Raw genomic sequence first — 13802 nt, 5'->3', positions numbered from 1 at the left:
TGCTATTTGTACCCTATTTGTATGACTTCTAAAGTAATTGGCAATTCAACCAAACGATACCAAGCTATTTAATTAAAAAATTAAGACCTTTTTACCCAATCATATATGCTGCTTTTTAGGCAAACAGATTTTGCTTGTACAATAAAGATATGTTGTGCTGAACAGGTACTATAGGCCACTTACATATAACATTAGAAAGGCTAATAATGTTCTTGAGAAAACGTTTGGTTAACTAACGGTTCATTTGCATTAATATCAGATCTCCCATTGGAGTTCTACATTGCTCATCATTATCCAAGTGGTACAGATCAAAGGCACAAGACCACTCAAATACACTCCTCCTAATTTTATAAATAAACAATATTTTAAAAGATAATCTTGATTTTTTTTTTCTTTTTGTTCGAGGTCCCTAAAAGTCCAAGCACTCAGGTTCTTGAAAACTGATGTTTACTGCTCGGCATACTGAATTTATTATCATGCAAGTTTTTAATGACTGTTGAAGTCATGAGACCATTTTGCATTCAGGGATTTTTTCTGAGAATCTGAGGGGAATTCTCAGTTCACAGATTTTCCCATTTGGTATTATAACGGACATTACAGTAGTTTCTTCCTCTGCACGTGTAATTCCCAGAGGTCGTTTCATTAATCTTTCACAGAATTACTATTCAGTAGGATGCAAAAAGACTGGGAGATGGCAATTAAAAACCAGCATATTAAAAATGTTTGGGTGCATGGATATTGTGAATGAAACCAAGGGAATATGTAAATCCTTCAAATCGTGAAGTTTCCCAATGCCGAAATACCTCGGCATGACTAATTGCTTTCTGCTCTCAGCCCATATGCTCTCTTCTCGGTTTCTTCTGGGCGAAGTGTTCGGAGAGGAGGTTTGCACTCCCCCATTTCTGAGTCATACGAGGAGATGGACTGAGTTTCAGGCACTTAACCCTGACACATCCATCCAAAGCCACCGCTGCTCAGAGAGCGCAGCTTAGTTTCAGATACTGCCTGTCACTTGAGTTGCTGGACAGTTTTCCACAGCTGAATTACTGGTAGGTTTTGATGGGGATAGGAGGTTATTTTAGCTTGTTTTCCCAGTGAGTCCAACAGGTTGGTAAGCGTGTGCGTGAAGGGATGAAGATGGGGCTGCGTGCGGCCCCGTCGTTCCCCAAGGGCAGCTGGGGCTGGGACTGCTGCTGAAAGGCCGGCCGGCCGTTCTGTCGAGCCGGTGTCCAGAGCAGCTCTGACCGGGGGCCTCAGGAAAAACAGTGCTCGGTGATGATGTTGACGGGAATGCCAGCTGGCTCGTGCTCCTTCCCCGCGGGAAGGGACGTGGTCGACCCAACACGCAGGCAAAGCCAAGCGTTTGGACTAGGTGCTGAACACGTTTGCATCTTCGCTGCGTGCTCGAGCAAGGAGAGCAGCGCCGGGGCAGGCGGTGGGCGAGGACGCGGCTGCGCGGCGCAGGCAGCTCGGCGGCGTGTCCGGGCCGTTCAGCGTCCTGGGTCTACCCCACGAGTCGAGGTTTCCCTGGGCTTGCTTGCTTGTTTGAGAGCTGCTGGGAAAAGTCGTGCTGGATTTTCAGAAATGCTCTGAATCTATACGTTTGATTAAGGAAAACCAGCCCTTTGGGGAGCTCGGGTATTCCCGTGTGAGTGAGGCCCGTACTGTATTAGCAGACAAATTAGCAGCACGCTTTTAAAAAGAAATGTTCAGATGCGTTAAAGATAGTTTTTCCAAACATCTTGCCCTGGTTACAAGATCCATCAAACTTGAACACTTTCACAGTGTTCTCCCAGAACAGCTTTTTGGTTTGTTCCCCATGTCCAATATTGACTTTTCCTTTGCACTCTTCATGGAATAAAATATTTTTGATGGGCTTCAGGGTAATTTTAGCCTGAGCTCCTTCCCTGGGTTAGATTGCAAGGGCGTCTTAGGGGAGAGTTTGCACTGATTGTGAGTGGAATTTTCAAAAAATCCACTTGGCTTAGACTTGTAATCTTGTGTAAAGCAATCTTTGTCAGGTCTGTAGTAATTAATATATTGTATGTGCATATGCGATTATGGAAATGGTCTAACAATTTATTGCCATTTCGATTTTATTTTAGCTTTCAAGCTTTTTGGCAGCTGTTAGAGTGCAAATATGGGACAGTGGATTTTTTCTGTCCTGTATGATATAGCAGCTACTTAATTTCTCAGATAAGAAATCTGGAATTGGAGGTAAAATACTCTGCTGAACTTTTGCCGTCTTAGATTAAATCTTAATTATGATTTATCTTCTTAACCTTACAGCTATTAACACCTTGATTTTAGAAGTAATACAAATAATCTGGTGAATTAGGTTTACCGAGTACATTTTTAATTGAATTTGAATTTAAAACCAATTGTAGCCGATGATTGTCAGTCCCTGCTTCAGGCAATATCACCACTAGATAATGTTTCTCATCTCCCAACAACGTGCTGGAGTGATACAATTTGGAAGAAATAGCTCTCTCTTTGGTGACTGACTCTCCTGTAATATTTTCCTTGACGTTGGCTTCACTCACGCGGGTATTTTGTGAATCTGTCTAGTACCGCTGTTCTCTGTCGCTTCCCCACACGTATGGGGGCCCCAGGTTTGATTTGGCACCCGAGGTGCATGCAGACTTGTGACTCGGTTTTCAGGAAGCGGAGGGGTTGGTGATTAAACTTTTTTACATGCATTTGAGCACGTACTGTAGTCAGCTGCCTGCTTTTATTTTTCGCAGGCAGTTGCTTTTCATTTGCATACATATTGTGCCAAATACTACCTATTGCTACAAGCAGAATGCTGCAGAATAGTTAAGAAAATAGCATTCTAGTATTACTGCCACTGATGTTTCCATAATGGGAGTTGCTAGCTAACTTTGAGATAGGCAAGGTAAGGTATATCTGAGGGAAAAGAGGGGAAAAAAAATAAAAACACAATGTGGATTGTTCAGTTGTGAATGTGACTTGTGTTTGTTATCTAGGCTTTGAGATGAGAAACTAAACTTGGTCATGCTTGCATGAGACATTACTGTAGTCATGTCCTTCCGATTTTCCTGGAATAGAAACCTCATTAAGCTCTATGAAATAATAAGAAAATCTTTCAAAGCAATCCTTCTGTTCCTCCTCATGCCACCCATATCAAAGCACAAACATTTCTTCTCTCTTTTTCCCCTCCCTCTTTTCTTTACTTATTCTTCCTCAGTCTCTGACTGATGTCTCTCCTTTCTCCTTTGAAGACTCATTCAGAGCCTATGTCAACCTGGACCTGCAATCTCTGAGTTTAAAGCTGCATTTCTGGCACAGTAACATAAAATATCTACACTGGTTTGCTGTAGAGAAAAAGCACATCCATCCTGTATCTTGCTTTTTGCCCCACTCCCGGATTTTGCTCATGTTTTCAAGTGCTTCTTCACAATAAACTTGCCATGCCCCATGTCAGATATTCATCTCCTCCCATACCATAATGATATTCTTCTTACCAAGTCCAAAATACCTTTCAGGAAGTTTGGCACTCAAATAGAAACGGTGCTTATGTCTGGCAAGATCTGACAGTCAAGTAGGGTTCTCGGTACACTTCTGGCACTCTGTCTATCCAACAGAATATGTAAAATCATGATGAAGGATGTAATGAGATAATAATGAAAAAAACCACGTAGTTTGGTTAAATGAAAACTCAGCTACTCTGCTGGATTATTTTTCTGCACTTGGACAAGGCACAAGGGAAACGCATTCACGGTTACTTTCAATTGAAGTTCAGAATCTCACATTTAGACACAAACCCTACTAATAAAGTATTTGCAAACAATTGGCCTCAGACCTGCAGAACAATGTATCTTTTTGGACTTGTAAAACAGGACTTTTAGGGTTGTTTTACAGTTTGTCTTTGCAGCCAGACTAGCTTGACTTGTTCCTGAAAGCATTTTTGGCCTCCTATCACAAACTGAATTGACATCACTTCCTGCATAAATAGAGTAGGAATCAAAACCTCCTATTAGGAAGCCAAGGCAATTCGAAAAGAAAACCAAAAGAAAAAAAACAAACCCAAAAAAACTTCCCAAAAAACCAAAACCCCAAACAAATGCATCTTTAAGTCATGAGACCTTGCTTTTGGCATGCTATTGTACTTTTCAAAGCTTCTGAATGGCTGCACATTAAGAAAGGTTTGAGCTGTCCAGTTATTTAGACTTCCTTTACTCACCTGAACTGCTGACTTTGTCTGTCCTTTCTTGCATAATAACTACTTTTTGATTGCTTAAAAGTACAGAAGCTTGTCCGTCAGATTTGTTGTGTTTAGTCTTACCTAATTCTGTATGTCTTGTATTGTTTTACCTTGTAGGGTCCACCTTGAAACGACTATGTCTAGGCAAAGATCACAGTAGTAGTAACTATCCCATTTTTGTTTCTCAGTATTTCCTTCATGGCATGGGATGTTTTTTGCTTTTTTCCAATTATTTTTTACTAAAAGCTAGTTGTTTAATAAATAGAGCTGATGCACTTATACTGATATGAAATGAGACTGTATAAATTGTGGTACTTTCATCATAATGCATGTGCTGTGATGTCTTGGGAACCACGCATGCTGCAAGACAGTTGTGGTATTTGTGTGTGAGACTGTGCACGCATGCGGCGAGAAAACTGGATTCAGTGTTTGTCTTTCTGAAATACACACCTTTAGATGACTGCAGTTCTCTGCTGGAGGAATTTATAGCTTAAAACGATCTCATTCCTGTTGAGCTGCATGAAATATTAAACACTAATTGAAGAGCTTTTGTGTCAAAATACTTATTTTTCTCACTGGTCCCTTTCCCCCAAGCAAAGGAAAAGGAAATGAGCAGTATTCACTTAGAAGTTATGTTGCAGGTTGAATGCATGATCATTTAAAGGTTATTAATGTATTTTATATAACCATAGGACTAATTAGTTTACTTGGTTTCATTGGCTGGTAACTGATTAACAGAAAAAAGAAGACTGAATGTTCATGTTCGCTTATATAATAATTTTACTGCAGTTCTATGAACTTTTTGCTTGGAGAGATGGTCTTTATTTCAAATCTTAAGCTATATCAAATATGTTAGCTGAAAAGTTACTTTATATTTTCTGCTTAGGTCAAATTCAGGCACCTTCAGTTGCTGGTCCCTGCTGATCTTGCTGTGTCAGACTTGTAGTTACCAACACAAAAAGGACAGATTTTTTTTTCCTAGTTCTTCTAGAAATAAGTGAACATATAAAATTAAATCTCTGTCGATACTCTTCCTGTCTGCTTTTATCTATACCAAAAGTTCTGTATCTTTATCTTTGTCTCAAAAACTCACACACCCACTATGTCCTCCTCTCTCCTCTGTACATTCATGGTCCTGATGGGGTTTTTTCCCAAAAAATATGCAGATGGCAGAGTAAGCGGTCCTGACATCATCGAGAGAGATTGTGGGTTCCCAGAGCCTTTGAGACGTAGGAGCCAACCCTACTTGTAACCTATATGACAATTACATTTTTCCAGGAGGACAGTAAACTTATGCAAGTAAAATAAATGGTGAACTCATTTTTTAAATGCATGCAGTTTTAGCAAGTAATACATTCTGCCTCCCACTCTCTCGTGGTAGTCTCCTCTGAAGAGACTTTGTAAGCCTTAGGGCGTCAGCGTTACTGGGACTGCGTTTGTTTCTTCTCTCTGCATCATTAATTTCACCTAGAGAGAAGTTGTGGGCGCAACAGCTAGTGGCTGAGGTAACATAATGTGATAGAAAATATGAACGCATTGGACTTGGACCATTTCTTTAAGCAAAGGTGTTCTGTAGAAAGGAGGGGGAGGGTTAAAAGTCAGAAAAGCCACCATTCGAGTTGCAGTAGACGAGAAACTGTTTGAGCAGCAAAGTGGTGAAGCAGAGATGCCATCGTCAACTTTCTTTGTGTGTGATTTTCCAGGATCCTCGACAAACAGTCTTGTAACGTGTCCTGAGCCCCTCCCGCAATCAACCCTGCAGGTTCAGGCCAACAACAGTAACAACAAGAAAGGGACGTTCACAGATGATCTTCACAAGCTGGTTGACCAGTGGACAAGCAAAACTGTTGGAGCTGCACAGACAAAACCTTCTTTAAACCAACTGAAGCAGAACCAAAAAAGGCAAGACATGGAGCCAAAGGCTAATCCCATGCAAACACAGAATGAGACATGTGGAGTAAGTGGCACTCCTTGAAGAACGTACCTTTTGCTATGTGTGTGAAAGCCTTTGCAGAGCTCAGATTTGGAGGAGGACATAGACTAAAATTACTTCAGATAGATGCTTCCTATAAATGTCCGTCTCTTTTCGTTAAGTACTAAACCAGATTTTTTTTTTAAACTGTCTTTTGGAATAATCTTGAGGGATATATGGGCTGCAATATATACATAATATATTTTTAAATTGCAAACTGCTTATTAACAGCAATATACAGCAATACTCATACGGTTAACCATATGTTGCTCAACTTAAGTTTTAAATATTCCTAAAGTTTTCTTCTTTTTGATGTTTAATATTAATCTGCCTTAGGCAGGACAGTGGCTGAGCTGGTGGCTTGGTGGTAGCGAGCCTTTGTTTTAGTGGACGCGGAGTGAGTACTGCGCTCAGAGACAGCCGGATGTGTTTCTGACCCTTGCTTGTTGTACCAGGCATCTTTGAGGCTCTCTGCCTCATGAAAATACCATCTTCAGAAAATATATGAAAGTAAACTACAACAAAATGGAAATTGGAAGTGCCCCCTTTCGTCCCCTCTTATTTTCAGTAGCAGGAAAAAATAATTGTGACGTGCATTTGCGTCTGCGTTCAGTGCTTGTTTTCATGGCTGAGTGATGATATGGAGGCAGGCACCAAAATGAATGAAGATGTATCCAGAATCCCCGTTCACCATTCTGTCCCACCCTGGTCTGGGTTTCCAGACCTCTTCCTCCTCCTCATGGTTGGATGATTCTTTGACTAGTAATTTTTGCCGGATTGATTTTTTTGGAAGACTGGAAATTGAGCCAAAGTAGAGGAAAATAAATTAATTTTAAAAGCAAAGAAATTGTGAAAACAAAACCAGTGAGGGACTGCTTTGTAACCCCTTAAAAACAAGATAACTGGATCTGGATAGTAAACCTTTGCCTTTTTGGCATGTTGAAGGAAAAAAACCCACGTATGCAGCAGTGGTCGCTCTGTAGTTATTTGTGAGGTGACACGTGCCAAAGCAGGAACTGTGCTAATGCATCTGCTCCGGTACCTGCCGGTTTCGGAGTTAGGAGGGTCACTGACTTCACGGGGAAAAGCATTTGTGCAAATTTATTAAGCAATTTTATGTCAATTCTTAGTTACCATAAATGAACAGAAACTGGAGAGTAAATAATCCTTCTGCATAGTGATGGCTTAACCAGTATAACCCATTCTGGAGTAACAGCGACATCTACTTAAGACCCTATTAGTTCTCATAAAATAAGCCGAAGGAGGTGCTAGTAAACAGAAATTGAAGATTTCTAGAAAGTGATGGTGAGGGCACGGTTTTTGTTCTGTTAAGTCACTTCTTACTCTCTTTTGATGTGCTTTTTGCAGCTTCATGTCTTGTCCCCGAGACTCCTGCAGTAGTTTGAAGTATTCAATGGGGGTGTTCTGCCCACTTATAACTCTGGAAAAGAGAGTGGTTATTTTGCTTATTTAAATCACCTGTTAACATCGATTTAGGGTTAATTTTATCTTCTGCAGTCGGTGTCTCTGTTTCAAAGCCTGTGGAGACGGCAGAATATCGCTGCAAGAGGAACAGGAATGTCCTGTCCTAATACACTGATTTCAGAGGGTTTATTTCTTTCTAGAACGTGGCAGTTGTTCCAGGGAATTAACAAGGCTGATTGAAGTCTTTCAAAGGTAATTTACCAAGAGCTCAGAGAGGCTGGGATTCCCTGCTCTTCATTTCACGTCATTCCTTGCTGCTTGGAAGAGTGGCAGGCAGTTGGAGACCTTGCGAGCCCCGCGCCAGCTTGCCCTGGGTGGTTTTGCGCATAAAGTCCTTGTAGGGCCGTGCGGGCTGCGGAAGAGGTGCAAAGGTAGATGGCAAACCTTCGTCAGGTGGTTATTGTTGGGGTATTTTGGCCATGAAGATAGCACTGCATGCCAGAGATGACAGAAAACAGGGCAGTGGATATGATTTAAAAGACTTTTACAACAGCGCAAGGGCTGTTTTGGGAGTTGAGCGTCATTCTGCTGATGGTACCTTTTGAAATTCACCCTCAAGGGGAAACGGAAGTTAAGGGAGGAGAGGGCTTCATGATGTTGGGAGGAAAATAGCCAAAAGAGGAGGAAGGAAATTGTGTGAAAGGACTCTTAGTCTGGACGGCCAGACAGGTGACCCATAACATCAGTTCTTGGAGTGATGAGTTACACGGGGAGATGTTATACCTGCACTGAATCACCGTTGAGTCCACCTTTTAAAATGGTATTGAAAAAAACAAAAAGAACTCAGGAAATCACATAAAGGATGGAAAAAATAGCTTTTTAACAGGGAGCATATAAAGCTCAGGCTGTACTTCTTCAGTCCATCTGTTAACACCATCTTTTCATCTTTTTGATCAAATAAAAAAATGGCTTTGCAAGAAAAGAATAAGGAGCACTAAACAGATTTCCAGCCCATCGCGGAAAGCTATAATAAGGTTTTATGTTGGAAATAAAGGCTAGACAAATTGGAAATGTGGTGATTCTTATCCCTTTTTTTTTTTTTGACTGGAACAAGCTAGCAGGAAACTGTTAGGGCAGGTTGTCTCATATCTTCAAATTGGGTGTTTTGTTTTAGGGGGTGCTGTTGTTGGTCCCGTGCGATGATGGGAAATGAGGGGCAGGAGGGAGGCAGCATTCATACCTTCACTTCTAAACCTTCTCTGGAGGTTATTGGACAGAAAGATGTCTCCTTGAAGAGTTTTTAAACAGGAGTAGGAGTGGTATGAGTTGTCCCGTGGTGCTCTGTCGGTTATAGGTCCCCTGGAATTGGCACGACACAGAGCTCTTGTATGTGACACAGAGGCCACGTAGGCCATGAGCATCCTCCTGAAAGTGACAGTCTAGGGCTTCTGTTATACAAGGTATGACAAAGAAGGCATCAAATCAAATGGCCCCTTTCTACTCTGTATTCTTTTTTTTTAATCTCTTAGACCAAAGGAAAATTGCAACAAATCCTTATTGGTTAGGGGTAGAGTTGTTTTGGTTTTTTTAAATGTATTATTTTCTCTTACTGTCCACCCACTGTTACTAATATGCAGGGTAGTTGTGTGGCCAATTTCAGGTCTTCTCTTTCACTGTGGAAACAGAGGACTAACTTTCCTGAGTTATCTTTTTTTCTGAGATGCTTCTACTACCATCAGTAAATTGTTTGCTGTGTGAATATGATATATTATTCGTACCTTTTTTTAACTAAGTGAAGGCTACTCTTTAAGGTTGGAAGTCAATTCAGAAGAGAAATTGGTGGTGTGTTTCATAAGAGTTAGTGGTTTTATTTTCTTCCTCTTTATCATCAGAAGTGTAGAAAGCAATAAAATAATTGGGATGCAAAGGAAGACTTTAAATTCTGCTTTGTTTCTGTGGAAGCTACCTGTCAGTTTGGCTGCAAATCCTGGTTGATACATATTAGAAGTTTGTGGGGAAACTTTCAGGCATCCAGTTATGTCACAGGAGCACTGAAATGTTCCTTATCAAATGTTTTATTTAAACATGGAAATGCATGTGCATTGTCATCACCAGTAATTTGAAATGTAATAGGAGGTATTAGGAAGAACTGAAGTCAAACTGCCTGATAATAGTTATTTCTCTCATGCTCATCTGTGTTGAAGACATGATGAAATAATCCTATTTTACAGGTAATTGTGGTTACCGCCAGTCGAGGGATACGCCCAGGAGCATGAGCTGCCTTGTGTGTAGTACTGAATATTGTGTAGTTAAAGGTATTACTTGAAGATGCCTGGGAATAAAGGGCTTAGCAAAAATATGTTTTCTATTCTTCATACTGTTACGTAGCTCCGTGGGTTTTAAAGAAAAAACTATTACCCAAAAAAAGCTGTAAACATGTTCCAAGTCCATAATAAGGTTGTTTCTGTGAAGCATGCAGGTCTGTGTCAGGCAGTGACATGTGCTGGGGCTTGGACACCATCAGTAATAGCTGCACATCTGTTTGCATTTAGTACATCTTGATTTTAATGAGCTGGCTGCCTGGGAAGCAGGCTTTCTGGAGATAGCCATGGACACGAAAATGGAGCGGAAGGACTATTAACACCTTTTACTGTGTCTTCCGTCTCCATTGGACTGGAAGAATAATAAAAAATAGAATGAAGCTGTGTTTGAAGCTATTCAACACTGCCTTCTCGGTCTGAATGTCAGAATAGCTTTCCAGGAACCTGCAAGAGCACAAACACAAATCTTCAGTAGCACCTAATAACTTTGGGTTTTCAGCAAACTGGAAAAGGGTGATAAAAAAGATGTATTAGCATCCTTGCCCTGCTTGTGTTGGCAGCCAGCTCTAGCCCTGTCCTGTGATTCAGATGGTTTTCTTTCAATGGCAGTTGGACCATACAGAAGTAAAACAGTAACGCTAATAACGTAGCCATCAAAATGTAGCTGGAAGAAAAATAATCTAAATCCTGCATTTTTAGAATGAGTTGTGATAGTTACGGTCAGCTTTCACAGCAGAGTTACCAGTTTTCATCTGTTCTAACATAAAAAACCACATAAATATTTATGATGTTTGTAAGTCAAACACAACTATTAGCTATGTACTTCCACAGTGCTGTAGCTATGAAAATTGGTAAAGTGGCACTTCAGAGCTTGCTTGGCAAAGCATGATGACAAGGTAGAGAATTAAAAAAGAAGTCCAAAGAACAGATTTTTTTCTGAACTACCGTAGCCTTTGTCCAGTGGGGTTTGTTTCATTTTTATGTATGTTTTCATGTATGTTCTTCTTTGTGTGTATATTTTTTGTTTTCTACATGAGTACGTATGATTATTTGGGGGAACAGGAAAAAATGGTGGCAAGGGAAAGACTGGCAGCAAAAGGCAGGCATTTGGGGACGCAGGAGCAAGAGGTGGCTCTTGCCTGGCGGGGACTGGTGCAAGCCCTCGGGCAGAGGTTTGCTAGCGCAGGGAGAGTTTGGCAAGTGCAGGCGAGGAGGCGGCGGCGCGAGCGGAGGTACGAAGGCAGCAGGCTGAGATGCCGCCATAGGTGCTCGTTCAGTAAGTGTATTGCTTCTGTAGAGAGCCTAATTAAGATGCAGAGGGAAGGGGGGGGGGAATTTCACTTCCTTCCCATATAATATAGGATACATTTTAGAATGTCAACCCAGTCTCCCTTCCAAAAAAAAAAACCCAACCAACCAACCCAAAACACAAAACCCTTTTAAATATCTCTGGCAGATGGACTTTTTTATGTGGTGATGACAGAGGTAAATTTTGCAGTGTGTTTGTTAAATTCATTAAGTTTGAGGCTGTGTCTACCTTATCAGCCTGCTTAAGGCCAGGTCAGCTGACTTTCCTAGGCTCTGGACAGGCAGCCAAACAAACAGAAGTAAATTAATGTTGTAATATTAAAAATGAAGTGATGCCATCCATAGCTGGCTGCTAGTGTTGCATCGTCTAAACTTGCATTAGGAAGGGAAAAGACCGCTTCTGCTTTCCACTCCTGCAGGAGGGTTAGAGTATTTTAAATAAACCCCAAATACTTGACCTATGTGGCTGCAGGCTGTGGTTATAAAGGTCCTTTTTTTTTTTTTTAGTGATCTCTAAACATTGAGCTGGATACAGGAGTCTGATACTGTACCGCTTGTTTTCAATTCCCAAGTCAACTTCAGTACAAAAGAAACAATTTACACCCATATTTGCCCTGCATTCACATTCAGGCTGTGGGTAGAATACCAAAGCCCAGAAGACGCGCTGGAAGCTGAAGCCTTGTCCCCGCTAGGATATAGTGTGCTGTAGTTGATGCACATTTTGGAATCGACAGCTTGTGCCAGAACTGGCGCCTTTCGAACAAACTTGCAAAAATGGCAAGGTAATAGGTAAGAGGAGAGGTCACCTGGGCAAGCAGGGAGCTGCAGATAACAAACGTGCCCTTTCAGCACAGAACTGGCCGGCTCAGGAGTGACGGGAGAACTTACGGGTTCGCAGCTTCACTTGTGAGCTTCAGCCCCCCAGCAGCTGTAGGGCTTGTGCTCAGGGGTGAAATGCCCTTAGCATTGACAAGGCACCCGGCTGCGCCGTGCATCTCGGGGGCTTCCTTCCGTGTACCTCCGTTAAAATACCAGCCGGATTGACTGAAAAGCTGAGCTAGTTCTGTTGACAGCTGTGACTTTGACCCCAGTGTAGGTACACGCTTTGTTCATCGCTGCGTGAATGTCCATCTGCTTCCCTTGGAATTTTATGAACAAAGTGACTTGTAGTCTCATGACTTTCCTAGAGCTGGGAAATCCATAGCTCCTTGTGCTGTTTTGAGGACTCTTCTGGTGCACGTTGATTTTGATGTTTCTGTCGGCGTCTACGTGCAGGAGGAAATGGGTTGTTTCAGCCTCCATCGGTGTTGAGTCATCATAGCTGGTTAAAAGATGATGGTTAAAAAATGGCTTTGACCAAGAGACTGCTATCCAGGCAAAGACGCAAGAGCTAATCTCTTGTTGCCCCTTAACGTGTGTGTTTTGCTCCCTTGAAGCATGCGACGAAGGTAGAGGAAGCAACCTTAAATCATTAACGTGCATTTGTCACGACATTAACAGGTTTTAATAAGTCTGTGTAATGGTTGGTTTTGGAGCATGATGCAATCTTGTTCCCGGTTGCACATATGTAGCCTTAAAACAGCTGCTGCTTTACTGAGTAATTTAGCTGGGAACGAAAAAGTCAAGAAGCATGAATTGGGTAGAGGTAGATTTCTCAGTATTTTAAAAGAACTGAAAATAAGCTTTTTCAAGTTAAAATTTTTAAATAGGACCACTTGCTAAAATGTCAGCTTACATTTTTAATGCTACTGTATAATCTACTGCTTGTATAAGAAATGATCTATTTTGGTTAGGTACGTTTACGGGCATCTGTTATCATCCACTCACAGTTGTCTAGTTTGGTGGAAACCATCAATTTGAGGATGTTAAAACAACCGTCTAATAATAGCTTAAAGAAGCCTTCTGGTCTTAAAAATATGTCCTCAGTTCCTCTGTTTATTGTTCTTTGGTTTCTGCTGTTAATTTTGGTGGATTTCTATACATTAATAATGTTAAACTCATTATACTGAAGCAGCTGCTATTTCTCTTAGTTCAATGCTCACCATCAGATTCAGGTTTCCGATTAGAACTGGAGACAGTGAAGTGAAGAAGGATATCAGGTGTTTCTGTATTTTCCTGAAATTTGCTTTGGAGCACAGGTTAATGCCCCAAAGCAGTAAATCCCAGAGTGACGTTGCCATTTTTAATTGAGAAGAGATACTAATATCAGAAACATAGAGGAAGCATTGCACACAGTCTTATACATATATTCATTTTTTCTGCTGAAATTTCACCTTCATGCCAATTTTATTAATTTAATGTGAAAGAGCAAATCAATGGGAGATTCCCGGACTTAAGTAATACCCTTTTTTCTTATGCCATGAATAGCTGCTGGCTTGGTGGGGACCACGGCAGGGAGTTGTAAATTCTGTGGAATTCAAAACGTAATGAAACGCTGCAAACCCCATCCACAGAGAGAGCAGGCAGCACCTGGGATAACGATTGTTTCCGTGGCATTGCGCGTGGTGGAGCGTGTAATTTGGGAAGCTCCGCCATCCCTGTATTTAGGAAG

The 13802-nt window shown here is 41.3% G+C and overlaps 1 protein-coding gene across 12 annotated transcripts in view; it reads left to right on the top strand.

Annotated features, from left to right (window-relative positions):
• The window catches only part of WNK2 (WNK lysine deficient protein kinase 2), a 121167-nt gene that overhangs the window by 97054 nt on the left and 10311 nt on the right, over window positions 1-13802 (top strand). For 8 of the 12 annotated variants that reach the window (XM_072875793.1, XM_072875787.1, XM_072875788.1 and 5 more), the window contains 2 exons: window positions 4343-4387; window positions 5929-6182. In XM_072875793.1, the coding sequence (XP_072731894.1) occupies window positions 4343-4387; window positions 5929-6182 (299 nt within the window). Of the gene's footprint in view, window positions 1-4342; window positions 4388-5928; window positions 6183-13802 lie in introns of those variants that run through there. The other 4 variants (XM_072875795.1, XM_072875792.1, XM_072875796.1 and 1 more) reach the window with 3 other exon arrangements.

Source organism: Ciconia boyciana, chromosome 11 (assembly GCF_034638445.1).
Source record: "Ciconia boyciana chromosome 11, ASM3463844v1, whole genome shotgun sequence".
In the NCBI taxonomy this organism is placed as follows: Eukaryota; Metazoa; Chordata; class Aves; order Ciconiiformes; family Ciconiidae; genus Ciconia; species Ciconia boyciana.
The sequence above is the reverse complement of the archived record's forward strand: the minus strand, read 5'-3'. Positions and strand labels throughout refer to the sequence as shown.